At 37.4% G+C, this 27,102-nt stretch overlaps 1 protein-coding gene across 8 annotated transcripts in view; it reads right to left on the bottom strand.

Moving 5' to 3' along the window:
* The window catches only part of cacna1ea (calcium channel, voltage-dependent, R type, alpha 1E subunit a), a 108,052-nt gene that overhangs the window by 58,664 nt on the left and 22,286 nt on the right, over nt 1-27,102 (bottom strand). For all 8 annotated transcript variants that reach the window (XR_004340368.1, XR_004340367.1, XM_032571223.1 and 5 more), the window contains one exon: nt 10,217-10,483. Coding sequence is in view for 6 of the 8 variants with exons in the window: in XM_032571223.1 (XP_032427114.1) it covers nt 10,217-10,483 (267 nt within the window). In the remaining 2 variants the exon portion in view is untranslated. The remainder of the gene's footprint in view (nt 1-10,216; nt 10,484-27,102) is intronic.

The following is a 27,102-nucleotide window of genomic DNA, read 5'->3' as shown; positions in this document are numbered from 1 at the left end:
CTAAAAGTTGGAGTTTGGCACCAATGATATAGAGCCTATCAGTACAAACACTGCTCCCTTCTTCACCTGTAGGTTACACTCAATTAACAAACAGATAATTTTGCAATATAAAACCAATAGTATAAAGTAATCAAACATAATCAACCTGCTGATTTATAAGTTTTGGGTCTGAGAGGAGGCAATAATAAACAGCCTGTGCCTTATCTGGGATAAGCTGTAGCGCAAAAAGATGCAGAAATAGACAAAAAAAATGTGTCTATTTCTCTGAGGCTCATTTCTCTGAGGCTCTGAGAAATGATTGTATAAACAGGGTCAGTCCTACTATAAACGGCACATTGCATCTATTATGAGAGCTGTGCGGGTTGTTGGTTAAAATCTGGCTGACTTTTATCTAATGCTTTGTGTGGGTACTTTCCTCTCACCTGGTTATGTGCAGAAGGCAGCTTAAAGAAAGAAGAACAGAGCAGAGAAAAGAATGCACCAAGAGGAAGTGATAAGCAAGAAAGCTGATCACTGAAGGAGAAGATTATGTTATACAGACAGTAAGATGCTTGAGAAACAGCACGGTGAGGAGGAGGTAAGTGGAGCTGGACAGATCGATGTTGTGTTGGCAGTTTTATCCAGCAGGGTCACTCAGGAACAAATGAATGATGAGAAGTTAAATAAAAAGAGCAAACAAAATGCTCCTACAAGCCTATAGGGGCCATGAGATAAAACAGGGTTGCACTTCAGATTGGCTGCTGGGAGGACAAAACAACAGTAAACAACAAAAACAAGAAAATAAGTGTGAAAAGAGTCCCAGTGACCTGTTGCTGTAGAAATTCTCACATGAAAGGTATTTTTGATTCTTTTTGCTACAGATGTTCATTTTAAGAAGCCTTTTAAATTTGATATTCGCTCCAATGCAACAAAATACGGAAGTGGAAAGGAAAGTGAAGAAATGAAGATGGAAAGACACGGGAGGAGGGTATCCAAGCAACAGCATCCTCTTCCAGCCACTGAAAGTCAGCGTTACAAAACTGTTACTGGGCAGCTGAAGTGTGCCTGTGGAGGTATCTCATGTGCTGACACACTGACGCTAGACTTTGACACCATGCATCCCACTAAACATCAGCAAAGAATTGGTGAGAAATAAATGACAAAATCACTACTAACCATGACTGAAAACACTAATTATTCTTTCCAAGGTAGAACCATTAAAGGATTTCAATTACACCCTTTATTTTTTATTTATTTCTTTGTTGTTGCTATTTTTGGCTTAATCCAAACATGCAATGCAGAGGTGTTTTTTTTATTATTGTGAAGGAAATAAAGAATAAGTAGACAACTTGTCAAAGAGGAGAAGAGTTATAACCAATTTTTGGGGGAGGAAGTCAGCTGACTGGGCTGATAAGGAAAAGGCTTGAACTTTAAGGCTGGGACGTAAAGATACTATCAAGCCACAGCTTAGATATGCACAAAAATACCAACAGTGCTGCTTTCTTGCTAATTTTTATAAGTTAAAAAACAGGATTGGTCTCATCAGGAACATGTCCATCTCCAAGAAAGAGCTTACTGTGTTTTTGTTTTTGACCATTTCCATACCGCTACACCTCCATACCACAGGACGTCATGATACTTCAGCTTTTTGTTGAAGTTTTATACATACAAGCTAAATGCTATTCTACTGCCATAGAAAATTATTGAAACAAGTAACTACTACAGTATTAACACGCAAAAAGTTGTTCATGAAGCTCAAAGACAAACTGAACTGATATGTCTGAACATGAATCGTCAGCCTGTTCTAAACATTCATGACCTAATAATGTTATAACGCCCACCTCTACAGGAAATGTGATGGGTGCTGCTCCACTTTCCACTCAGTTTGCAAGAAAACTTTACTTTATCATTATGCTCTGGACATGAGAAATAAAATGTATTGTAATCATTTGTTTTTATGTATAAAATGCTAGAAATTGCTCATTACATGTGGTGGAAATCACTTAAAGTTTGACGTCTATTGTATTAATAGTACTATAATGATATCAGAGGTCTACTTTTTATGTTTATATATTTATATTTTGGATCAAATCTGCAGATGTTGTAATCCTATTGACTATATACATTTCTGACTCTCATCAAACAAAATGATGGCATGATTAATTATTAACTCAAGAATACATTTATATTAGCAGGTTCGGCTTCATAACTTAACAGACATTTTTCAATCTTTTTTGAGAAATTTTATGGTTTTGTGGTTTTTCTTTGCCTTTTCAGCAGCTCCTGGGGGGAAATGTCTGACTTATTTTTGGTTGGCTATTCTTAGTGCTCCTATCTGACTTACTTCCTATCTTTCCTGCATTTTCAGTAACTGTGGGAAGTTTCCAGCTTCACCCTCAACAATTTCACAGCTTGTCCATCTGAAAAGTCTTTCCTAAAAAGCCCTGTAATGCTGAGGATAATTTAAGTATTTATTACTGAAAATGCTTTGTTGGTTCTTTACATAGAAAGCAGATAAGTCATTTAACCTAATTATTATCCACTTAATGTTTTATCATAGTAAAACATTTACAATTTCTTTTACATACAGAAGTGACTTACTTGTGACATCAGATAGAAATGCAGCTGATGCTCTCATTTCTCTTCTCTACTTTTTTCATTCTTACTAATCCTTGAAAAAAAGAAAAAAAACTTTACTCCCAGTTACAAACTTAACAAGTGTCTCATCAGCCCTTCTTGCTTTACTGGGTGTCAGCTGACGTGCAATATTTGTCGTGATTCGTCTAACAGCTTTAGGAGCGAGGCGTCTCGTGAGCTTTCTGAGTCACAGTGACGCTGGCGCTCTGCCTCGACTCCTCAAACATGCGTGTAAAAATAGACGCAGAGACCAGAGTGTGATGCCCCGTGCATCTGTGAAAATGCTCAAACACAGATTGGATCCAAACCCCAGTGATTATTGTTGTTACGCTGAGGTGAAAATCAAAATGAAGCAAAGGCATCTGAGCCTGGCTTATTGGAAATCTGTAAATGATCTCAGCCATGTGTCTGGAGTATGAGCTGGAGCCAGGACTGAATAAATATATACAGAAGAAAAGCCTTGTAATCTGAATTCATAGGGAAATTGTTCTAAAAAAGAGCAAAGCATAAATTTGAATTGAAATGGTTAAACACATAGAAATATTGCGGAATAAATATAACATTAAAATGTCAGACTCGGCAGAGAGCCATGATAAAGCTTTGTCTACATCCTGGTTATCACAAAGTACAGTGAGATCAGTTAATTATTTAAAGTAGTTTAAAATATTTCTATCAAAGGAAGGAACGTTTATTTTCTTGCATGTAGATCTTGTTAAAAATCATTCCACAACACGATCGGATCAGTATTTGGGCTGCTTATGCTGGTTGTGGGACAGTCTTTGCTCCCTTTGCAGTTGCTTTCTGGCCTCCATCAATTTTAAGGAAGATTATACTTTATCATTATTCTCCAAGCAAGAAAAACACAATTTATTTGAACTGTATGTTTCGAAATATGAGAATTTAGAGAAAATTACATGCTAATGCCCCCAGCAGACAACCAGTCATAAATGCGGTTAAAAAGTTGCAGAAGCCTTTTATTTATGTTAATAGTTCAGCAAACTGTTCACCGCAGTTAGGGTCAAACAAGCACTTGTTAGGTGAACTGGTTTAAAGACCACAGCTCATAGAAACGATGGTAACAACAGGGAACTTAAGACAACGAATGGGAGATTTTGATGATTAATGGATAAGGAACAAGATACATGAGCAGAAACCAAAACTTAAAGTCTCACTGAGTCACACTGTACTGTTTTATCATGAAGGACTCTTAGCAGTGAGACAGGCTGGCTGTTTGCCAATGTAGCACTCTCACAACCAAAAACAAAAAAAACCTGCCATAAATGTAAAACAGTGTATGCCACTTTCTGGCAAAGTGCTGTGGTGTAACTACTGCTGCTGCAACAACAGATGTCTTGTTGTTGCCTGTTTTTCATGTCTGTCTCATTCTCTTCATCCTTCTCTGCATCTCTTACCAATATGAAAGTAAGCAGCCATAAGTTAACCATCTAGTATACATCAATCGATTTTCTAATATCAAGTTCATATTGTGACACATTTAAGCGTTAAATTATTATTTTTTAAATCATGCTGTGTGTGGCAATTATTCTCAAAACAGAACATGTTATGCAGGAACTAAAAGCATCCAAACAAACATGAAATCTAATCAAAACCCAAACCCGAGTCATTCTTAAAGCAAAACACAAATATTAAATCCATGAGCAAAAACCCAGATTTAAGCCTGACTTTAAGAGCTTAGTCATGGGATGATTATGGAAACTTATTTAGTTTCTCAAGTTTGAACCTTTTATACTGTTTATACTGTTCATCAGGATATCAGTGAAGAATAATAATAATAAAAAATCATTTTGACATTCACAGAGAAATTAGTTTAGGATACAAGGAACACAGGGTCCATCAGGGTCATTTCCATCCTAATTGCCCCTTTTTATTTTTCATGCAAGGCTGCAATTTAGTTAGAGGAAAATTAATGATCCATCTCAACTCCAATCAGACTCTAGAGGAATATGTATGGACTTTACAAACCTTAATGGAATTTTTATTACAACATTAACCTGTGTAATTTTAATCCTCAGTGAAGCTTAATAAAAGAACAACATCCTGAAAATATAATAGAAGACCAATGCGGTTACCCTGTTGCACTGTTTTAAACTTAAACCTCCATATCTCCTTATCTGTTTGCACTAATGATGAAACAAACTATTAAATCCAATAATCAATTATTTAGAGGTACACCTTCTCAACGGGAAACTTCCCACTGCAGGGGATCCTGGTGGGGATCAGACAAGAGGAGCAGCTGCCAGTCCTCAGCAGGCCTGCAAGTCTAACCTGAGCCTGAGTGCTTCATTAAGCCCTGGATCTTCCTGCCAGGCCGCCATCAGCCTCCATCAGCTACGCCCTCAGGCAGCCAAGCTTGAGTCAGACTCAGGCATGCACAAATGTAACCATGCCTTGCTCCGGTGAGCCACCATTGATGTTGTCAGTGACAAGGTGCACTCAAACAAATCCAGAAAGGTGTCATGTGATCGTATAAGCTCACCCACACCACTCAGCCAATCACAGGAGCCTCTGGATGTTTGTTGAATTGATCATCCTCTGTTAATTGAGCACTCAGAGAAGAAAAGAGGCTCTTACTGTGAAATGACAGCTGCAGGTTGTGCTGCAAACACAAGGCTGACCTTTACCAGATGTCCTGCAGAGATAAGAGATTATAAGAGAGTGTGTGTGATTACCACTAGCCAGTTCACTAATAGTGTATGTTCTTGATTTGCATGACTCTCACTTGAGACAAATGTCTATTGGATACCCTGAAAATACAATGTAAGTGCCAGTTTCTAGCTTTGGGGTAACAAAACTGTTAAAAGGTTAAAGCCTCAGTGATACGGAAATATGGAACATTTTCCGGTAGCAAATAAAAAAAAAAGGAAAAAAAAGTCCTATCTAAGTAGTTGTCAAACTCCAGTCCTTAAGGGCCACTGTCCTGCAGAATTTAGATGTGCCACAGGTAGAAAACACTGGAACAAAATGGATTAATTACCTCCTACTTGTGCAGATCAGTTCTCCAGAGCCTTGCTAATGACCTAATTATTCTATTCAGGTGTGATGCAGCAGAGGCACATCTAAACGTTGCAGGGCAGTGGCCCTCCAGGACTAGAGTTTGACACCTGTGAGTTAGAGGAACATGACCCACTATTCTTTACAACGTAATGCTATGAAGAAACAAATTCTTACTAACAAATGTTTCTTACATGCTTGGCAGTAAGTCAAACAGGTCATTCCAGGCTGGCCACTGAAGTAGATGATGAATTAAAAAAAATAAAAATAATTTAAACAACAAAAATCTTTAGTGTAGTACTATTATCATTCTGTTAAATCTATTGTTTTGTTTCTGTTAAAAACATAAACATTTATGACAGCAGTCAGTTACTACAACAAAGCATAAACCTTTTACCTGTCAGTATCATAATTTGATACATACTGTAGAAAATAATACACAACGACACAAAGTACACAGTACCAAATAGTCATGAGTTTGGTAATATAGCAGGATTGTGCAGTTGAAGACCTCAAAAACAAAATATTTCAATTCATTTAAGACAAAACTATTAAGCCTGACAACCATCAGTGGGTAGCTCAAACAGTCTGCTACTGAGCCCATTTATCTTGGGCTGGTTCTATTTAACAGGATTAAAGTGGAACCAGTAGAGGTCATTCAGAAAAGGAGACAGTAAAGGTTTCATTTCAAAGTTTTGTGCTGGTTTGATCACAAACATACACAATGAAAACACAGTAAGTAAGGTCAGCCATCTGCTGGAAATCAGTTTGAGAAACTTAGTACACATCAACAGGAAGGAATATCGCAGAAAACCAGAAAATGTTCCTATGCATTAAATATATCCTTTTTCTCCTGCTTTTAATCTGTTACCATCAGGAAGGTTTTGCTACACAGTAATTACAAAAACAGCAGTGTCTTTATTACAGTATTTCTCTGCATTTGTCCATTACTGAGTAGTATGCATGAAAGCCATGAGCAGCTGTAAAAGTATATTTAGATGGAGTTGGTGTGTTTTGCAAACGAGTACTCAAGTCTAAACTTCTTCTAGAATTTCTCTTTTCCACTTAGTTAGAAATATGTACAAAAATATACAATATTCATTAAAATTTGGATTAATTTCCCACCAGCAGAAAAAATGTACATTTTTTGTACCCATAAACAAGGTTTTGTTTATAGTTCTTTCTGAGTATTTGACCACTTTTACTATCACTGATGGCTGAGTTCATTTAGATCGGTTAGTTTCCTGGCAGTGGCCTAAAGTTGAAGGTTTACATTGGGGCCATTCCAAAAGATAGTCTGCTTTATCCTCCACAAAACTGTTTTTCTTCTGTTGGACCACCTGGTTGTGTCCATGTTTCATTCCTGTAGATGTTGATTTAAGTGAATTCTGAGATCTACCAAGACCCACAACAGGAAGATACCACCCACCTGTTTGACGCCATTTGTTCTTAACAAACTTGCTGTTCTTGTGGAGAACAGCAAGTCTTCATGCCAAAAAAACCCCCAACTGATTAAAATGAAGAAAGAAGGGATGCAAATATTCAATCAAAATTATGCCAGAATTTTGTTGATGGCTACATGAAGCATGTGGCTGAGATACAACTTGTATGGGATATTTAACCAAATATCAAAGGAGTGTAAAATTGTTTATGTGCATCATTTTGATCCAGTTTGACTTAGAGAAACTCCACAATAAATTCAGATTTGTACATCAAAAATTCTAGTTTTACTAAATCCTTGCAGCTGTATAATCATTTCATCCTGGAAGATGAGTGTTTTAAATGTATCATTAAAAGTCCAAGGTAATGTGAAATTCATGACAATGGTGCAAAGCAAGTAAGCGTCTGAGCGGATCTGTATCAGTGTGGTTAATCTAAAAGCCTTCTGTTTGCCTGGCAACAAAACAATGACAACAAAACACCAGGAAGTCACTGCACCAGGCTGAGAAAATGAAAATATCCCATAAAAAAAACATGCGAAGAAATTTGATGAAACATGTTAACTGGTGACTTTATCCATGCGCTCGTGAATGAAACGTTTGGTCTGGCATGGATTTAGGCTGCATCTTTTCCTCTCCTTTCCTCTTGGCCCCAGTTCATGATAAACAGACACCACAGTGGAGTTTTCAGAAAGCATCCAATACTCTACAAGGAGCAACTAACCATATTTGCCTAAATGTCAAGTATTCCCTGTAATCCCTGCTGAATATATTAGCACTTGCATCTTTCAATGCTTATGTTTTGCCCCTGGAGCTTCTCATAGGGACTGTGTTGATATCAGTTTGATTACATGTTATATTGCATAAGCTCATGTATTCATCTACTGTTGTTTATTCTTCTGATTTTTGATAAGAGCTCAGCACCATTCTCCTCAAAATCTTAATATCAAACAACAGAATATGATGTGGTGAGTTATGACTAGCCGTAATAGCATATGGCATGGCGATCAGACAATATTTCATATAATTCCTTTTAATGCCTGTTAATCAGATACAGTGGAGCTCATTCTACGTAACAGGACACTCCCTACACAGAGCAAATTAACCTGGAGGTTATTCAGCCTGGCTGCTTTCCTTCTGATCACAACAGCACCCACAGCTCTTTGATTTTGATTTGGAAGGGGAAATAAAATGTACCAGCAGGTGCAATTCTAGTGCAGCTTGGTTAATAGACAAACCAGCGGTGCTTTCGAAAATCTCTGGTGTGATTCACATGCAGATCCCAGACTAAAGATTTAAGGCCAGAAAAAAAACTCAATGGGCAGTAGTCGGCAACAAAAGAAGGCTCCTTCTATTAGGTGTGTTTATAAGCTCAGCAGTGGAGCAGTCAGTCAGTCAGGAAGCTGCTGAATGGAGCAGAACAATAGTCTGTGAACAGGCCACACCTGGCCTGGACACCTGGTGAGCTGTGCAGCAGCAGCAGGAGCAGCGGCATAAACACGCCGCCAATCGACACTTGTGTGTACCGCATCCCCTGCAACAGGCGGCGCAAAACAGTAAAACTGTTTTGAAAGTAAAGCAACAAGTTGGTTTCTATCAACACCAGGAACGTAATGGATGGGTTTCATTTCAAACCTCATAAAAACAACAACAAATACGCAGAAATAATTGAATTGTGTGTGAACATTTAATCTGGGCTGAATTAAACTGTACAAAAATGATTTGGATTGTAATGGACTCTACACCGAACAGGCACAACATTATGACCAAGCATTGGCAATCTAGTCTGCAACAGTATGATCCCTTAGCATAGTAATATGGTTCTGATATCGCATCAGCAATAAAACTTCTTCAGCTGTTTGAACTACTTGTCTTTTGGATCGGCACATATGGGTCAGGCTTCGCTCCCCACATGCACCAAAAGCCCTGCTGCATTTCCACTTCTGATGACCGTCTACTACTGTAAACCTTGTTAAACGTACTGAAATCCTGATCCTTGCCACTCATTTCCTGCTTCTAGCACCTCATCGCTGAGAACAAAATGTTCACTTGCTGCCAAATATATCCAACTAACAGGTGCCATGATGAAAAGGTGATCAGTGTTATTCACTTCACCTGTGAAGCCCTGAGCTGACCTTACAAAATAAACTGAAAACATAAACACATATTATGATTTGATTAATTCATCATTAACGCATAGTTGTGCTTAATTAGTACAATTATCAAGATTCTAGTTTACTTGTGTTCATCTGCTGATAGGTGGAATCAGCAGCTCTTCATGACGCTGACAGAAAGGGTTTAAAGCCATGAATTGCAAAGCTCTTGTGTTGCTTTGCTTTGGCACGTTTTTCAGCATCAAAACAGAAGCAAATGACACCTGCATTACTCAGGAACAGTTTCCCATCTGCTATAATTCAACTTCATTACAAAACAACAAGCTAAATGCGTTTTAGTGATCTATCTTTTTGATAAAACACATGTTACATAATTAAGCAAAATTAAACACCTCTGTACCACAAGTTCTATCCATGGTGCTGAAACTTCATACGTTTATTCTACAGGCCAAAAATGAACCAAACATTTCCAAGCAATCACAACTTTCTGTTTGATAGGCTTTTCTTAAAAACCAGTAAGAGTTCGGTGGATTTTGGAATATATTTTAGGCTAGAAGATTTGCCGTGGTCAAAACTTCAATATCAAAATGAAAAAACTAACAAAAAAACCCAACATATTATATATGCCTTACTGTTGTGAAAGTTGTGAAAGCTACTTCAAAGGGGAAAAGGACCTTATTTATTTTTAGATCAAGTGCTCCAGTTTGATTTTGGAGCACTTGATCCAAAACCAAGTGCTCCAAGTGATAAATGTCTAGATAAATGACATTTATTCATGTCTAGATGAATGAGATTAGGTAAATAATCCCATTTATTTTTCTTAAAGGTGAAACTCTGCAGTATTGTGAAAGTAATTAGATGATTGTTGTGCCAGGTTGGGTGTGGATAAACTCTTAAAATCAGACTTTGTTGCACAGTGAGGGTTGGTGACAGTTGACCTACCTTTTATATTTTCCATTTAGACACTTTGAACAAACAAGGTAAGTGTGATATCATCCGTGCAGAGCGAAAATAAAAAAACGTAAAAAAGGATATGGCCACTCAGTGATTTTCTTAGCATACTTCCGGACCACGTTGTCCTCTCCGAAGATGAAGAGCGACCTGTTGACGGTGAAGCAGTTCTCCCTAACCGGGATGGGGTTGTACAGGGCCATGGTGCGGGCGCGCTGCGCTTTGGTCTGCTTGAACGCCGGGGAGATCCCACCTGTGGACACGGCCGCTCCATCGCGGTTCCTGTTGCGCTCCGATCCTCCATCCCCAGAGCTCAACAAGCCCGGGACGTCGTCTCCAAAGCGGGCCATTCTATCGAGAAGACGGGGTTGAGGAGAGGAGAAGGAAAGCGGGTTATTGGGCTACAGTCCTCCACAAAGCAGGGCGCGGTGCCACGATCACAGCGCCAGCAGCGCGTTGAAGAGATCTTGTTTGGTTTCAGTATTTTGCGGAAACATAATTGCTGATTAACTTCAAAGTTGAACAAACAAACAAACCCCAGAAAAAATATTTTAAGTCACACAAATTTAAAAAAAAAAAAAAAGTAAGTCAACTCCTCATTTAGCGATCCGCCGTTTAAAATGAACCTGTCGGCGGTGCTTCATTTCACTCCATTTGTATCCATCCGACGTCTAAAGTCTGAAAAACAACATCTGCAACAGGTCACATCCCCAAACTGCAGGAGAGGCAGCTCGATCCGTGGATTTCGTTAAATAAACCAGCAACACTCCACCGTCTAACTGAGAGCGCATCTCTCCTCTCTCCTTTGCTCTGTTGACAACCTGATCACCATCCTACCACTGAGCACGACGGAAAAATGAACTCAAGTATTTTCCACAACATTTTTCCCTCGAAAACAAGGTGAACAAAAGCAACCTGTCAACAAAGAGGAGAAAGATGAAAAACAGAGGGGAAAAAGACTCAATCTATTGGGCTGCGGGAGGACCATAAAGGGAGCGTGTCCAGTTTCCCTGCAGTGTGAGAGCAGAAGGAAAGGACACAATTGCGACAGGATCAACACACCTCACCTCACCCTGTCCAACCTAGATCTGACAGCACATAAGGAGAAGGAAAACAATTAACCATACAAGCTGTAATCCACACTGAATGATAAAACCAATAAGGTAGATTTTGTCCCCATATTTCAGCTAATTATCCATTGCGTAGAGAGTAATGTAAATCAAACAGGATGTACAAGTTTGATGATTTTGCAGAACGTCTAGTACGTTTTTAGAAAGTAAATATTCATGCGTTTCACTGGTGACCGGTCAGCTGCCATATAAATTGGTGTCACGCAATATTCGTTTGTTGAGCGTGCGTGGTCACGCGTCAGGGCAGACAGCTTCATGCTGGTCACGCATCAGAGCTGAAGGTTGGGTGTGAAGGTGGAGGGAGTAAACACCTGTTGTGGAACATCGAGCGACAAAAAGCCACTATAAAGGAAGACAGCAGCAAGCATCTTTAACTAATTACAGGCTTCAACGCCAGTGAGCTGCTGCTGAAAATGATTATGCTGGAAGCATTTTTGAATGTTTCTCCAGTAGAAGGCATTATTTAAAAAAGACAAAAAGGTTGCTAAAGGTGATTCTGGTGTAACGTTATAGTTCTCTATCTGTAAAGTTGCTGCAAATAAATCTAATGCAAAGGCCAAAATCAACCATAAACGGATTAAAGATGCATCCGTTTCAAAAAGCTTCTTCCTGTATATCATAAACTTCCACTATAGACACTAAAAGCTGCAGCCCATGAAGAATGAAATCATTATTTAACAAATCTACTGAAAATGATCTGGGGTTAGACATTATCCAGAATATGCATTTAGAGCAGGATGCCAATCTATCGTGAGTGGAGGAAAAATAATTTGTTCAACTTTAAATGGTTTATAATGATGTAAGTTCTTTTTTTTGGAGAGTTTGGTTTACTTGTTACATGAAGAGCATAAATGTCCTCTGCAGATTGGTGACATCTCCACAGAAAGTTCAAATATGTATATATAAAAAAGCTTTCAAATAAACTTCTGTTTTATTCCAGTAGTAGAAACTCAAAACTTGACAAAGATAGCAAAATCAATATTTTAATTTCAGTAGATTTAGTTAGACTGTGAACAAAATCTTGCATTAAGAAATAATACTTTTTAAGAAAAACATTTGTACAATTACCAGTCCCTTCCAATGGACAAAATACAGTCTCATTCAAATCTGAGTGTTTTAAACATTGAATTTACAACCCTGACTTTTTTATCTTGCAATTATGCATATGAATTTTGTTTTTTACTTTAAATTTGGCACCATCAATTTCACCTGCAAAAATTCAACTGCAGAAATTTGCTGGAAAAATTCACCTTCAGAAAAGTGCACATGCAAATATTGTGGCCTTGTGGTGACCCAAGCAAACACAATCAGCACCAGTAGGCAGAGGCGGTTTCTGATATGGGTGACATGGGCAACCGCCCAGGACGGCATTTTGTGGGGGTGGATGAGACGCCCCCATTCTCCCGTCATGAAATCAAAGTCAAATGTCTTTAACATGTTTTTATATCTAGTTACTTGATTGTTATGATTTTAGTCATTTTAGATCTCATATCCATGAGACAATTGTACTAAAAGACAACAATCATTCTTTAAATGAGACAAGTCTCTTATGAACCACTGCATGCTGTGAATCATATGAGAGCAGATTTATAACTAAACAACATTAGTCTTCCTCACAGGCTTCCCTTTAATGGGATGACTAGGAGGGTGGAAGCAGAATACAATCCAGCAGCTATCAGCACTTCATTTAACTGGGAGAGAAAACTGGTGGTAATGGGTAAAAAGACAAGAAAAAAAGGGGAACTGAACCACAGGAGAGAGCGTGAACCAAAACACCGGCACTGATGAGAATTTTGTTGATGGCAGTATGACGAAGGCAGTGATCAATGGCGTGTGGCCTCCAACTCATTAGAGCTCGAACACATTACAGGAAATAAAAATAGAACAGACAAAAAAGCATCAAATTTGACATCTTCTGCACCCAACTCTAGAAAAACTAGTTCATGTGAAAACTGCTTCATGCCGAACCAGACAATTGTTAAACAATAAATGGGCCTTTCATTCTGTTTAATAGTAAGCATGTTACACACCGCTTCTGGCAAAAGAATATGTGGAGAAGTGAAAGGTGAGTTACAATAACTAGAAACTCTAGAAGGATAGAGGGTTTTGAAAACATTCAAATGAAAATCTAAAACAAACTATGAAATGGGTTTATGTGCAATAAATTGCCTTCTGAAGTTGTTCATCTATATTTCCATGTCAGTATAAACCCAATTGTTCTATAAAGGCCTCAAATGTTCGTTGGAGAAAATTAACGAGCAAACGACATCATGACAACCAACTAAGACAGATAGGGAAGGAAGTTGTGAAGAAATGTAAGACATTTTTAGGCTATAAAACAATATACAAAAGGTTTGAAAATCCCAGAGAGCATAAAAATTTAAAGATTATGAAATAACTGCAAGAAATGGTAATCCACCAAAATTGGCAGGCTCTCAAAGGAGAGCATTAACAAAAGAAAACTGTGGTAACTCTGGAGTAGCTGCAGAAATCCAAATCGAAAGAGTGGTAGGAAGAAAGCTATTGTACTATCATCCAATGGTGAAAAGAGAACAGGGCAATCCTCAAGAAAAAAAAAATGCTGAGAGGCTTCACTTTCCAGAAGGAAAATGCCCCAAAACATACTGCCAGAGTTATAAAGAAATATCTTAGATTAAACCATATTATTGTACAAGAATTGTGAAGTCAAGGTCCAGACCTGAATCCACTTAAAATCTGTTGTAAGACTTGGAAATAAATTCTTACAGATGACATCTATTCAGTTTGCGTAGCAGAATGGGAACATTTTCAGTCTCTTGATGTGGAAAGCTGGCAGAGACAAACCCCAAAAGACCTGCAGCTGACATCGTAGTGGCTGGTGGGTCTGCCAAGCATTGATTCAAACGGAATAGAAATGCATGCCAGAGTTTTCATACTTTATTGTAACCTTGTGTCTTTTTGGATTCAATTCCTAATTATCAAATACTTTGTGTTATTATGTCACATAAAATATCAACACATATAGTTTGTTGTCGGAGTGCAGCAAAATAAAAAAAAAATAAAAAAGTCCTGAGAATACTTTTACTGTATATTTGAGTGAAGGACCATTATTCACCAATGACAGAACAGTGATCGATGGTAAATATTGGGTAAAACTGGTGTTGTGAAATCCAGCCCAGGAATGCAGGGTTACTGAGGTTAGCTGCCGTCATGAGAGCAGATTGAAGTTCCCTGTTCTGGTAATAGGACTTACTGCTGCCACAGAACTGAGAAACAAGATTCAAAAATAGAGTGACTGGCTAGGGATACCTCTTACCTGAAACCTGGTCATTACTGACCCAGTTCTACCAAATCTGGTATAAATAAAGCTGATTGACTACCCTCATATGTCTTAACAATACAAACTCTTCTCACAAAGGACAAACACAGCATAAAAACCTTCAAGTGTATTCAGCATGTCTGTACTCTCTCTTTTGCAATGTATTTAAATTGTTGCTGGTTGCTTTGTATGTGTGAAACTCCCAATTTTAAAACATGTTAGAAACAATGGAAGTGATTAAGACCAGAGCAACAAAACATTTTCAGTGTGTCATGACCATTTATACTTATTCTGGTATAACTGTACACAACTGGTTCACTAAATTACTTAAAAAAAAAAAAACGAACAACTGATATCTGTCACAAAAATATTACATTTTGAGGAATATATTTAAAGGTCACCCAAAGTCTTAGATTACACCTCATTTAACACAAGATTCAAGATTGCAATTTATTTATATAATAATTTTTCTATGCACACAGTCTCCCCAAAATGACTGTTTCTATTAGAAGAAGTAAAAGTTGGACCCGTCAGCTAATGCGAGGCAAATAAAACACACAATTCGCACTTTGCTTCAAGTCCAACAGAGAGACAGAGGTGAGGAATCTGAGTGTGTCTGAGCTCAACATGTCAACACATTTTCATCAGAGTGGAGAATGCTGCTGATGACAGCTATGGGAGGGCCTTTAATTGTGCAGTTACAAATGAGAAGACCAAAACACGCTCAGGGAGCAGCAGGATCACACCACGTCAATATCCTTCGAGAGTTTCATAATAGTTTCTCCAGTGGTGATCTTATTAGTTCATTCCCTTCATTACCACATTATCACAGAGCTTGAATCAGCTCACTTTTAATGAACTTGTCAAGGTTTATGTTGTTTGGTTTAGGAGAATTGAAAACTCAGAATAATATAACGTTTAGCCACAAGAGGACTGGATTTAGTCCTAGGTAGGTTTATGAAAAAAAAAAAAAATTAAATCAAGGAAACAATGCCACAGCAGATAAATATAGAGAATATCAACAGACAAAAGCACAGAGAAAACAAAAGATCTAAGAAATATACTGACATTTCAATGCTTACAGACTTCTTGTTGCTTCAGAAAACATTTAAGATGAGCCTTTGAAGCGCAGTATGAAGTGAGGCTGCGACGATTCCTCAATGACTCGAATGATTTGATTTCAAAATCTCTCCCTTCGATTATTATGTTGTTTATTTTCCCACGCAGCTACGTGTTTCACAGGGTAAATGTATCCACAGTGTTTCACACCATGTTTCTGTTTACATTAATTGTGATGAAGATAGACAGGAGATTGTAAAAATCTCTATCAAAAGAAGAGAAGCAAAGATCCTCTACAAGTTGCATTACATGACAACATTAACAATAACTTTTGCAGATGGATGTATTTCTGTAGACACAGTGATTCTGTTGTGAGAGCTACAGGCAGATGGATCATCTTGATTCATCTTGAACAAACCTAAGTGCAGATGTGAGTAAGTAAATCTTAAAATGATGAGCTGTAATTATTCGCTTTGCAGAAACCTCGGAGAGAAAAATAAGTTAGATGGTAATGATGCTGAGATAATCCATTATGATATGAAGAAGTTTCATGTCTGCCTTAATTTGTTCCTCTATTTGTTTACTTTTTGGTGAATTATTATGTTTTAGGTTCTTTAGATTTTGTTACTTCCAACTCTCAAACAGAATTTAAGGCCTCCGGTCTGCATTGTTTTATTCTTGGTTTCTCTGTTATTCTCCATCACTTTCCTCCATTATTACTCCGGTTCTCTGGTCGTCGTTCCATATCCTGTGCCAGACGGTTTCAACCTCCTGTTAGTCATTTGTTGTTTTTTTAATTCAAATATTCTCTGCCATCATCTTTGTGCTTGAGTCCTCTTTTAAGACAAAACATAAAATATTCTTAAGAGATTATTTCATCTTAAATATCTAGGAGGAGCCTATAATTGTTTTACCATCAAAGAAAGATTTTATAAATATTCAATTTGATAAATATTTGCATTCCTTTGCATGAGCCCTTATTGTCTAACTCATCTAAATCTTGTCATTTATCCTGCTTATCATTATATTAAATCTTCAAATACACACACACCATAGCACAATTACATGTCCTATTCAGTTTCCCATTCTTTTGGATCAAAGTACATTATTTTTAATTTTGTCTTTATTATAAAGTATATCACTGCTAATTCTATTTTGATATATTCTACATTTCTACATGTGTGAATCTACATGCTTTATTGCTGCTGTTACACTTGAATTTCCCCACTGAGGGACAACAAAGATTATTTCTATTCTATGCAACAACATAGGTGATGTCAAAAAGACTGAAAATAATTGTGTTTAGCTCAAAATCCGTAAGGCATTCAGTGCAATCTGACAAGATCCACTTTAACATTATCAGTATTTAATTGTTTACTTATCACAAGATGACTGCTTAAGACTGAAAAGGTGTGAAAGTACTTTTGTTTCGATAGCATTCAAACTTTAGCTGAGGAAGTCATGTGACCAAGTGGGCAGAACAGCTGCACCATGTACTGAGGCTGTCATCCGTCGGGGCAGCTGTCCCCAGTTTGACTCCCATCTGGGTTATTTACTACATATTTTCTCCTTTTCCACCCCCTTTCCTTTCTAGTAGCTACTGTCAAATAAAAACCACCAGTGACATAAAATCTCTCTCTAACTCATACTGGGGGCAGTGATAAAAGGTAAATTTCAATCAAGTTGTTGAATTTTGCATTAATAACATCAACCGATAACATATATAATCCTCACACCTCTCTTTTTTTCCTCGTCATCACTGTGAGTGAGCTTAGGTATTCAGCTTACTGTCACCTGTGTCAAGTTTAGGTATGCAGGGTAATGAGTGTACGACTGGCCAAATATAAAGCTGGTGTTCAGAATGTGCATGCGTGACACCTGAAAAATAAACAAAAAACTTGTTGAAAACCAAACTTTCTCTATAACCCAAACATTGCATATACAGTGGTGTGAAAATGTGTTTGCCCCCTTTCTGATTTCCTATTTTTTGTCACACTTCAGTGTTTCAGAACATCAAACTTATTTAAATATTAGTCAAGGACAATGCAAAAAAAACATCCATCCATCCATTTTCTAACACCGTTGTCCCTAGCGGAGCGGGAGGGGTGCTGGTGCCTATCTCCAGCGAACGCTTCGGGCGAGAGGCGGGTACACACTGGACAGGTTGCCAGTCCATCACAGATGCAAATAAACAAAAAAATTTAATTGTTAAATTAAGGTACTTAATTCAACAATTTAAAAAATCCAAACCTATATTGCTCTATGTGAAAAAATATATCTTTGCTACATGACTTGTACTAAACTTCAAACTAGACTACTTAAGTTTTTTTTCCCCATTCTGACAAAAAAACAGATTTGCGGAGTGCACAACTGATAGTCCTGCTGTCAACAGACCCTAATGTTTCCCCAAAAAGTTATTTCCTCTCCAACATGCCTCTAAATTAAACTCTACTTACAACAGACGTTACTTCTGCTAACAACTGAATGCCCTGGATCTTTTTTAGGGTTATCAGACCACAAACTTTAATGAGTGCACAGTTTTAAAGTAAACACTTTTGTATGCAATGTATCTAACATGTACATCCAAACAGAGTCCTCTGTCTTTAATAAATAGTTTGTGGATTCTGAATCCTGTCACATGTCCAGAACCTCAAAATAAAACCTAGTAAGTTGCCTAAAAATAACCGCAGTGTTGGGTCAGTGTGCTGTCGTCCAGAGTGCACATTTCAAGATGACACAGAAAAGTTTGGGGCAAACACAGAGAGACCGACAGAGGACAAAGCCAGACCCATTGATGTCGGTGGATGAAGAGCCCATGGGATTGGACTATATTTAGCTTCATTGAGATGTTAATTGTAGAAACATGAGAAGAGCAGTGTGTGAGTGGCTGGTTGTGTGGTAACAATGCTCTATAGATGCATCACCAATTGAAAATCTGGGCTTTGCACTGGGGAATGGTTTTTGATCACACAAACATGAGTTATTACCAGAAGGTTTTCTAAAATCAATACTCATCTGTCTGCAGCAATACACTGAAATAAGAGCATCTTTGCTATTATCAGGACCAAAAGGAAATGATAAGATGAAACATATTTAACCTGCACAATTTTTGCTTTTTGCCTGTCTTACCCTTCCTCTGTTGTATTTCTCTCCCACGTCTTAACATCTCTCCTCCCCTCTTTACCCAACCCAGATTTCTGTCTTCGACTGTTGTCTTTCCCTTACTTGTTTCCTAGCAACAGAACTGACATGCCCCCTATTCGCAGCCCTGCAAAATCTGTGGTTGTAACTCTGGATTTTATATCACAGCCTATATAAATCATGCTTCCCACAGGGGTTTGAGTTATGTTCATTGTTTGCAGACATACGACTCCATTCGTGGGCATGCTGCTGACCTGGTTTCTTTCAGATTAAAAGTTTAAAGTTTTCGAAGCAACAGTTGGGCAGTGAACAATGTTCACTCGTCCATTGCTTAGGGAAACAAGGAGCTCTGTTGTGCTGCGATGTCACTTAATGTGAACCCAAAGCAAACAGCAAATCATTCCAGGAGGTCTCAGACAGATCCTGAAGCCAAATATAGTTGACATGAAAACACTGCAATGCAGTCATTGGCACTGACGCTGCCCAAATCATCCCTGCCGAATTCACATTCCTCACCAGCGTGTTTCAGAAGGTCGCTGAAACAATTTCAAAGACGCAAATATTCCATAACAGCATGTATATAGTTATGTATAGGTAGATTATTTGCATAGATAATTGATTTGTAACTTAAGTGCTTTTTATCATTTTATTTTTCTAAACTACTAGTTGACAACATTATCCTGAATGCCTACACATTATCAGAAAAGCTTATGTTTAAAGAACGAACTACCACGCTGCAATTTACACTTCATTTTTTTATTCCTACTATTTTGCTAAACCAGGGACACTGAAAATCTATAAATCCTCAAGGTACATAAGAAAACGTCTCTTTTAATCAAATTAAATCTGCAGAGATTCAGCTGTTTATAGTTTTGTCTTTGTGCTGTTGATGGTCTGAGTTAAATTTGAAGGCATTAACGTCACACTCATTATGTTTCCTACCAACATGCAGCTATCTGAATTCCAAACTCTGCCCTACATTGTGTAAGTTTTTGCTTGGACTGAATTCAATTAGGAGCAGCTCCTCGGAGAAGCTGAAATAATGATTTTGAAAGGCAGTAGCTACCATCTGCTGGCAGAGAAGAGCTACTGCAATATTTACTGAGCTGGAGATTTGATTAGTTTTATTTAGCATTAAGTAAGCAAGCTGTACTGTCTGTCTCATCGTTTTTTTATGTATGGACAGGTTGAAAACATATTTTCCAAAGAGCGCCTTAAAGTATAATATGGTTTAATGATTTCATTAAATTTTGGGGGGGAAAAGAACTGTCCAGATCAACCTGGCCAATTGTGAAAAAGTGGTTTCCAATTCTTGCTATAAAGCAAATAATTTGTGCTTAAATTATTAAATTTAGAAAGTTGAGTTTAATTTAACTAGATACTCCCAGGTCTGATTACCTGTAGAAATAATTTAAAAAAAAACTCCATTTAAATAGAACATGTGTAATATGTTCTAAAAGCCTTCAAAAAGGTCCTTGAAAATCATAGATCATTCTGCAATCTAAAGAAATTTAACAACAGATGTTGACAGATGTTAACAACAGTTGTTGACATTAATTAGTCTGAAAAGGAGCACACAGCCTTTTCTAAGGTTTGGGATTTGAACCACACAGAGAGCCATCATCCACAAACAAAGATTTCAAGGAACAATCGTTAACATCGTTACTCCAAGACTCCAATGACAACTCACCAATAAGTTCAAAATGGAGCCCAGAACAATGTCTAAAACTCACAATTCAAACATAAAGAAGGAGAAAATAGCATGTCTTAGAAAGTTTAAGACCAAAACCCTTTCATGTTCACCAAGACCTTAAGAAAACTTTTCTTTGGGCTGACAGAAGTTTAATTCAGCCCAAAGAAAATGAACATCAAATAAATTCTGGGTTATTTTTTTTTATTATGTAACTACAATAAAATATATCTGCCTGATAAGTACTTACCAGACAGACAGCCTAAGGGAAGAAACTGTCTCTCTAGTGACAACTGTGTGCAAAGAGAGCTCTGTATCGCCAACCTGAGGGTAAAAGTCTGAATAGTTTGCATGCAGAATGTCTGAAATCTGCAGACATATTTGTGACCAGTTTCCAGGCTCTAGACCTGTGCAAGTCCTGGATGGAGGAAAGCTCAGCCCTCAAGATTGTCTTCATGGACCTGATTGTTCAATGCCATGTGGAAAATGACTCCAACTCCTACGACAACTTGTTCTTCTTGAGTTGCAAAATCTCTGCTGGACCTTCTTTTGAACAGTGTCTGCACAGAAAGTTGTAAGTTTTAAGTCTAAGATTAAATCCATTTGACAGTTTGACCTTAATCGAGCCGTTCCTGCTTAAAAACTCTCCAATGTGATTAACACAATTATCACAGACACTGGATGGCAACTGTTGTCACCAAGAGTTAAACAACCAGCTGATTTGTTTAGAATGTAATTACTGTTTTTTAAAGGGCCAGGCTGATTGGAATAGCTTTTCTCCATAGTAAATGAAACCATCATTTGAAAACTGAATTTTGCATTTACTCTGGTTATATTTGTTTAATCTTGAAATTTGTTTGATGTGTGGAAGGGAGCAAATACTTTTCCTCAGAAGGGTAGAAATAAGTAACCTGTTTCATAGGAATAACCTGAGATGACACACTACCATGTCCTTCCATGTTACATTTTTATTAATATTACTCATATTCCCCTTCCAACTTGTTCAGAACAAGGATAAAAATCGTCAATCATTCATAAACTTCTAGAGAATTTAATAAATAGAATTAGAAAAACACAAAACTTTGAGGTCGTCATTGCTCTTCCACATAAACCAGAGCATCAGTCTTTTTTCTATTAGTTCAAGGAAACTCACTGAATTTTTGTTGGTAATGGAACCGTCACTTTCATTTGATCATCTTTGGAAATGAAAGTGGTTTTCCTTTTTACCCGAAAAGTAAACTTGTCAGAAATTCATATGAAGGTCCAGAAAAAAAATCTCAGGTGGCTTGTAAATGTGGTTTTTTTTTGTTTGTTTGTTTTTTTTTGCTGACAGGATAAAAGCTTGTAATAAGCTGTAGGCAGTTTGAGGAATATTTCCATTAGTGCTTCATAGGTCAGTGGTTTGAAGTTATTTCACAATCAACACATGATGTAAAAGCACAAAAAAGAAAAATTGGAACATTGTACATTTAATATATATGCAATACAAAACAAACTGTTAAAATTAGCATCGAGATAATTAGAAATGCACAAAAATGTGGCATGTTAATGGTATTTAAGCTAATTTTTTTTAAAATCTAACCAGCCTTTTCAAATATCAAGTTGGATCAAGACTTCGGTGAAGAAAAGGAGTGATACTTATCACGCATGGGTCACAAATCAATACAATCAACAGAGCTGGCTGTAAATGAATAACTATAGCTTTGCAAAAACTGGTCAGTTATAATCCAGAAGGAATGGAAATGTGAAGAAAATAAGGGTGTCTAACAAGGCCAAACATGATTAAAACTGAATCAAAAATTCTCAGATTGCAGATAGTACTATGTAGATAGTACAACCTACTATCTAGATTGTAGATAGTCATCACCCACATAATGAACATGCGAGTATGTGTGCTTGATTTTGCTCTGATTAGACTCACTATCCCAGCAACTGCAGATTAATCAGGCTTGATTTTTCACTCCACAGGACATTGCATCCCCACATCATTACCTAATGACTTCTTAAGTGGCAGCTGCTCCAAACTAGGAAACATACCGTGCAGACGAACTCAACTCAAGCTGCACTGAATCACGCCGTCTGAAGGGTCACAAAATGTTAATTTAACACAAGCAGGATAAAAATCAAAGTCTAGCATGAGCTGGCAGAAATTTGATAGAATGAATCATCAATTCTTTGTGAGGTTTTATCACTTCTTGTGAATGTACTTGTTACCTGTTGCAGGGTTCAGGTAAAGCAAGCCAAACGGGAGCTTCAAAACAAAAAACATGAAATGTCTTGTTCTGAGAAAAAAATCCAAACAAACAAAAAATCGCTTTGTTATGTCAGCAGCCATGTGAATTTATTCTGTTGGACATTTTTCAACATATTTACTTATTTTATAACAAATGTTTGCCTAGGAGGGAAGAACACAATTCATTTGCCTCATGAATGCATGCATGAGCTCCTGTGTGGGCAGTTCGCAGCAGCTCCACTAGAGTTCGCAGTAATTACACAGTAAACTCCGGTCCTCCCACTGAGGATATTGATGACGTTTCCGTTTGCTTAGCCAGCATCATTCTTTCCATTTGTCAGAAAGCTCCCTCCTGGCACAACATAAGTCATGCAGCCGCAAAAGTTGGACTCCATTTGGTTTGTGGAGTGAATTGGAAGTGATGAATGTCTCACATGCACTTCAGGTGTGTATCTGGCTTGTTTTCCTGCACATTAGTCTCTAAAGTGTGGCCATTGGTGCTGACCACATAATTTCTGCGGCCATCACTGAATTATAATCTTAAAACAAGGGCCAAAAAGGCAATTTAGTAATAGCTGAAGCTCCACACAAAGCTCAGTTTTGCTTGAAAGGACCAGTGTCTGAAAGAAATCCTGCTCCACAACAAAGTAAGCTAACAGCACTGAACGCTCAAAGCACAGCACGGCCATCTTTGATATTTTAATCAAGAGCTTTGAATGAGTGAATGGGGAGAAAATTCAAGGTCTGCAGCAGGGAGGACGTTCATTCATTCATTCATTCATTCATTCATTCACCCGCCCTGGTGTGCGAGGACTTTAATGTCCAGGGAAGGACACACCACAGTTACAGCATGTATGCACATGTAAACACACATGCAGGAATAAGAAAAGTATATTTTGTTAAATATACATAAAAACTGTGGAGGATCATTTACATATTTGAAACCTTTTAAGTTTTTTGACAGAAAATTACATTTTAAAAATATGCTGGAAATGTGTTGTGCATTCAAATTACTTTGCAGTGGCAATTTTCTACATCATGAATCATGCAAGTGGATTTAGAAACAGGCTTTTCTTACTTCTATGCTAAATAGTCAACTGCTGTGACAGGTTTATAAATATACAAAGTTAAATCAATTTTTCTTATACACAGAGAAATGCCATAAAATGAGCAATTTTATGGCTTATTTCTTAATAATTTTGTTTCACGATTTCTCCTTGAAAGTTACACAAGTAATAAAATATTGTTTTTATACTTTTTGAATGACAAATGTACCTATGTAATCAATAAATAAATGCTTACAGTAAAATAAGACAGTTATCAAAAAGCTGAAATTGAAGAGTCAAATCTTTAGAAATCTACAATTACAGAAAAAAATCCTCAGGGTTATGTTACAGAGACAACTCTAAATAAAGTTCAAATAAAAAGAATTACAGAATATCTCCTTTACTTCCCGACAAGACAGGATGGAGCAATGTAAAACTGCACCATACATTTACAAAGTATTTTTGTTATAAGACATAAAAAGATAGACGCTGTATCAGTTTAATATTTTAGAGGAGAAAGCTCTGACTTACTACTATGTGTTAGATTTTTTTTTATAAATCATATTTTATTTATTGGAGCAATAAAGGGGCTTTAAGAAGACGGTCTGTCATAAAAAAAAGGATGGCTGCCATTTTTTTCTTTTGTTTTATGGGGGTATCAATAAATAAAAATCAAAAATTAAAATTGGATATATGTTTTAAAACATAATTAATTATCCTATGGTGTATTTGGCAAGAGATGATTTTGATTTTAAAGCAGTGCTCGTTTTCTTGAGATTCAAACTTCCTGTTGAGACAGATTTAAAGTCAAAAACGGAATGAATTTTAAAAATGCTATATACAATCACTTTTTTCATAATCACTGAAAATAATACAAAATGTGTTTTAATGAAATTGGAAGTCATTTTACTGATAAGTACTTCTCGGTTTGATTTTATAAGGGGACACTCAGAATTTACTCGAATATTGAAAAGGCTGAAAAATATAGGTTGTGCATTACTTTGTTTTCCGGTGTTCTTTATGAAACTGAACATAAATGTCTTCTTTGGGTACTTGAACTTAGGCACATAGCAGAATGTTTATTGGTAAGCACTGTACTGTTTGTGAACATGAATATGCACTAGAAAATCAAGGAGCATGTTGCTGTCATGTGATGTAAATGGAGGGAGGTAGAAGCCATATTTCACAGGGTTTTCTCAGGGGAGTGAGCTGCTTCCAGCAAAGCAGGGCGTGTGCCTACAGAGATGCATGATGATAACAGATAAAGATATGCTGCACTGCAACAAGAACAGAGTTTAAAGAACAGGGACATAAGCAAAATATGATTTTGGAAAGAGGAATATAGGCCATTACCATTTTGAATAACTTTGTTTTATAGTTTAATTACGAAAGCGAATAAAGGTTTATTGGTTTTCTACTTTGGCTATGATGAAGAGAACCTGAAATATGCAGACTTAGCTAAAGTGACTGACTGATCAGTGATGGAAGCCCACAGGCCCCCATTATGTTTTATAAAACCAAGGACATAAATTTGGACAGCCCACCATCAGAGAGCCAGAGTAGAAATATTCAATGCCTTGCAAAAGTATTCAATCCCTTTGCTATATCAGATAAGGACTGTAGAACTTCAAAGCAGAGTTAGGTATTAAATAATATCCTAAGTTTTGAGCAACTCACAGCACTGTTGTGTAAACCTGCAAAGTCATGGTCATAGTAACAGACTTGGCAAGAAGAGCAATAACCAGAATAGCAGCCCAAGGTAACTCTAGAGCAGCTGAAGAGATTCGCAGCTCACGTGGGAAAATCTATCGATAGGGCAACTATTATTTGCCTATTCTCTAAATCTGGCATAAATAGAAGAGCAAGAATAAAGCCATTGTTAAAGCCGTAATTTACCACCAACCATGTGACGTTTGTGGTACACTGCCTAAATAAAAAATCTGGAAGAAGATGTTCTGATCAGAGGAAACCACAACTGAAAAATGTTGCTTTGTGGAAAATGATGTGCATGACAGAAAACTGAACACACCATCACCACAGGTAAACAAGGTGGTGGCAGCATCATGCTGCGAACATGCTTTTCTTCATAACAGAAAGGGAAAAGTTGGTCAGTTCATGGAAAACTGACAAAGTAGAGGCTACTTTAGATTAAAGTATATTAATTTGTGTTGATGGTCCAGTCAAAGCACAGATCTACGTCCATTTGAGAATAAAAAAAAGGCACTGATATATGCACAGTCTTGACAGGACAGGATGAAACAGATCATAAATTTAGTTCAAGACCATTTTGTCAAACTAGAATAATTACAGCAATCAATGTAAAATCCTCCATGCTACAAAGCAATCTGGAAACAATTCAGCTGTAACTAGACATAGCAAAATAATATTGTTTCTTATGATGAATGCCATGATCTCTATTCCATCACTGCATTGTTTCTGCTCAGCATGCTGAAGAAATATTTAGACATCGTCTCCTGACAGATCAGATATCTTTGGAAATCTCTTCGTCTCTGTGACAGTCATCAGCAGTGTCAGCTTGCGACAAATTGTCATCCAAACACAGAGAGACAGGGAGCAAAAATAGGAAAAACAAATAAAATTGGAGGGTAATTGAGAGCACAAACACAGGAATAGATCATTTCATCTCATAAATGCAGCAGAGACAGATAGATATACAGTACTTGGTCAATAAACAAACTTAACAGCTTGAATGAAGTGAAATGAATGCTGTGTAGACAGTGAGAAAACATGTTTTAAACAACTTTGTCTAATTGCCCTTAATGATGCTGCTATCCCTATTCTCTGTTTTGCTTAAGAGATGCACAGTTTTGTGGCAACCAAAGCCGCTATTCAGCGTGTCATCATTAATAATTTAAATGTGACAAACTGCTCTGACATTTACACTGCGCTGGGGTGTCTGTCTGACACTGACAGAGGGACAATAATGAAGTGAAGGGCTCTGCTGCTGCTGCTGTGTGCTGATGCAATTAGAAAGGTTTAGGCCTCAAAAAGTGTTCAACCTTCATTGATAAAACACCAACGGTGGAAGCTGTGTTGACCTTTAGAGAAATCATCCACTGTCCTTTAGTTGAGATTGAGCTGCTTATAGTAGATACAACTGGTCACATCCTGTCAGCCAAAGCAGCGTAGAAATGAATCACCAACCAGGTTTTCATGATATTTACTCTTATAGTTTGTTTTATTCCAGTGTCTCCGTTTGCAGTTTCACACACTTTTGAGAGATGAAAGTGAATGTGCGAATGAGCTGCAGACAGACTTGGGTTTTAAAAAGCTTGAGACCTGCAGTTCAGAGGGTAGAGAAAAACCGATGAGTAAAAGTCTCAGAGGACGGCAAAGTTCAGAAAATCTCATA

This window comes from Xiphophorus hellerii, chromosome 9, assembly GCF_003331165.1.
Source record: "Xiphophorus hellerii strain 12219 chromosome 9, Xiphophorus_hellerii-4.1, whole genome shotgun sequence".
NCBI lineage: Eukaryota > Metazoa > Chordata > Actinopteri > Cyprinodontiformes > Poeciliidae > Xiphophorus > Xiphophorus hellerii.
The sequence above is the reverse complement of the archived record's forward strand: the minus strand, read 5'-3'. Positions and strand labels throughout refer to the sequence as shown.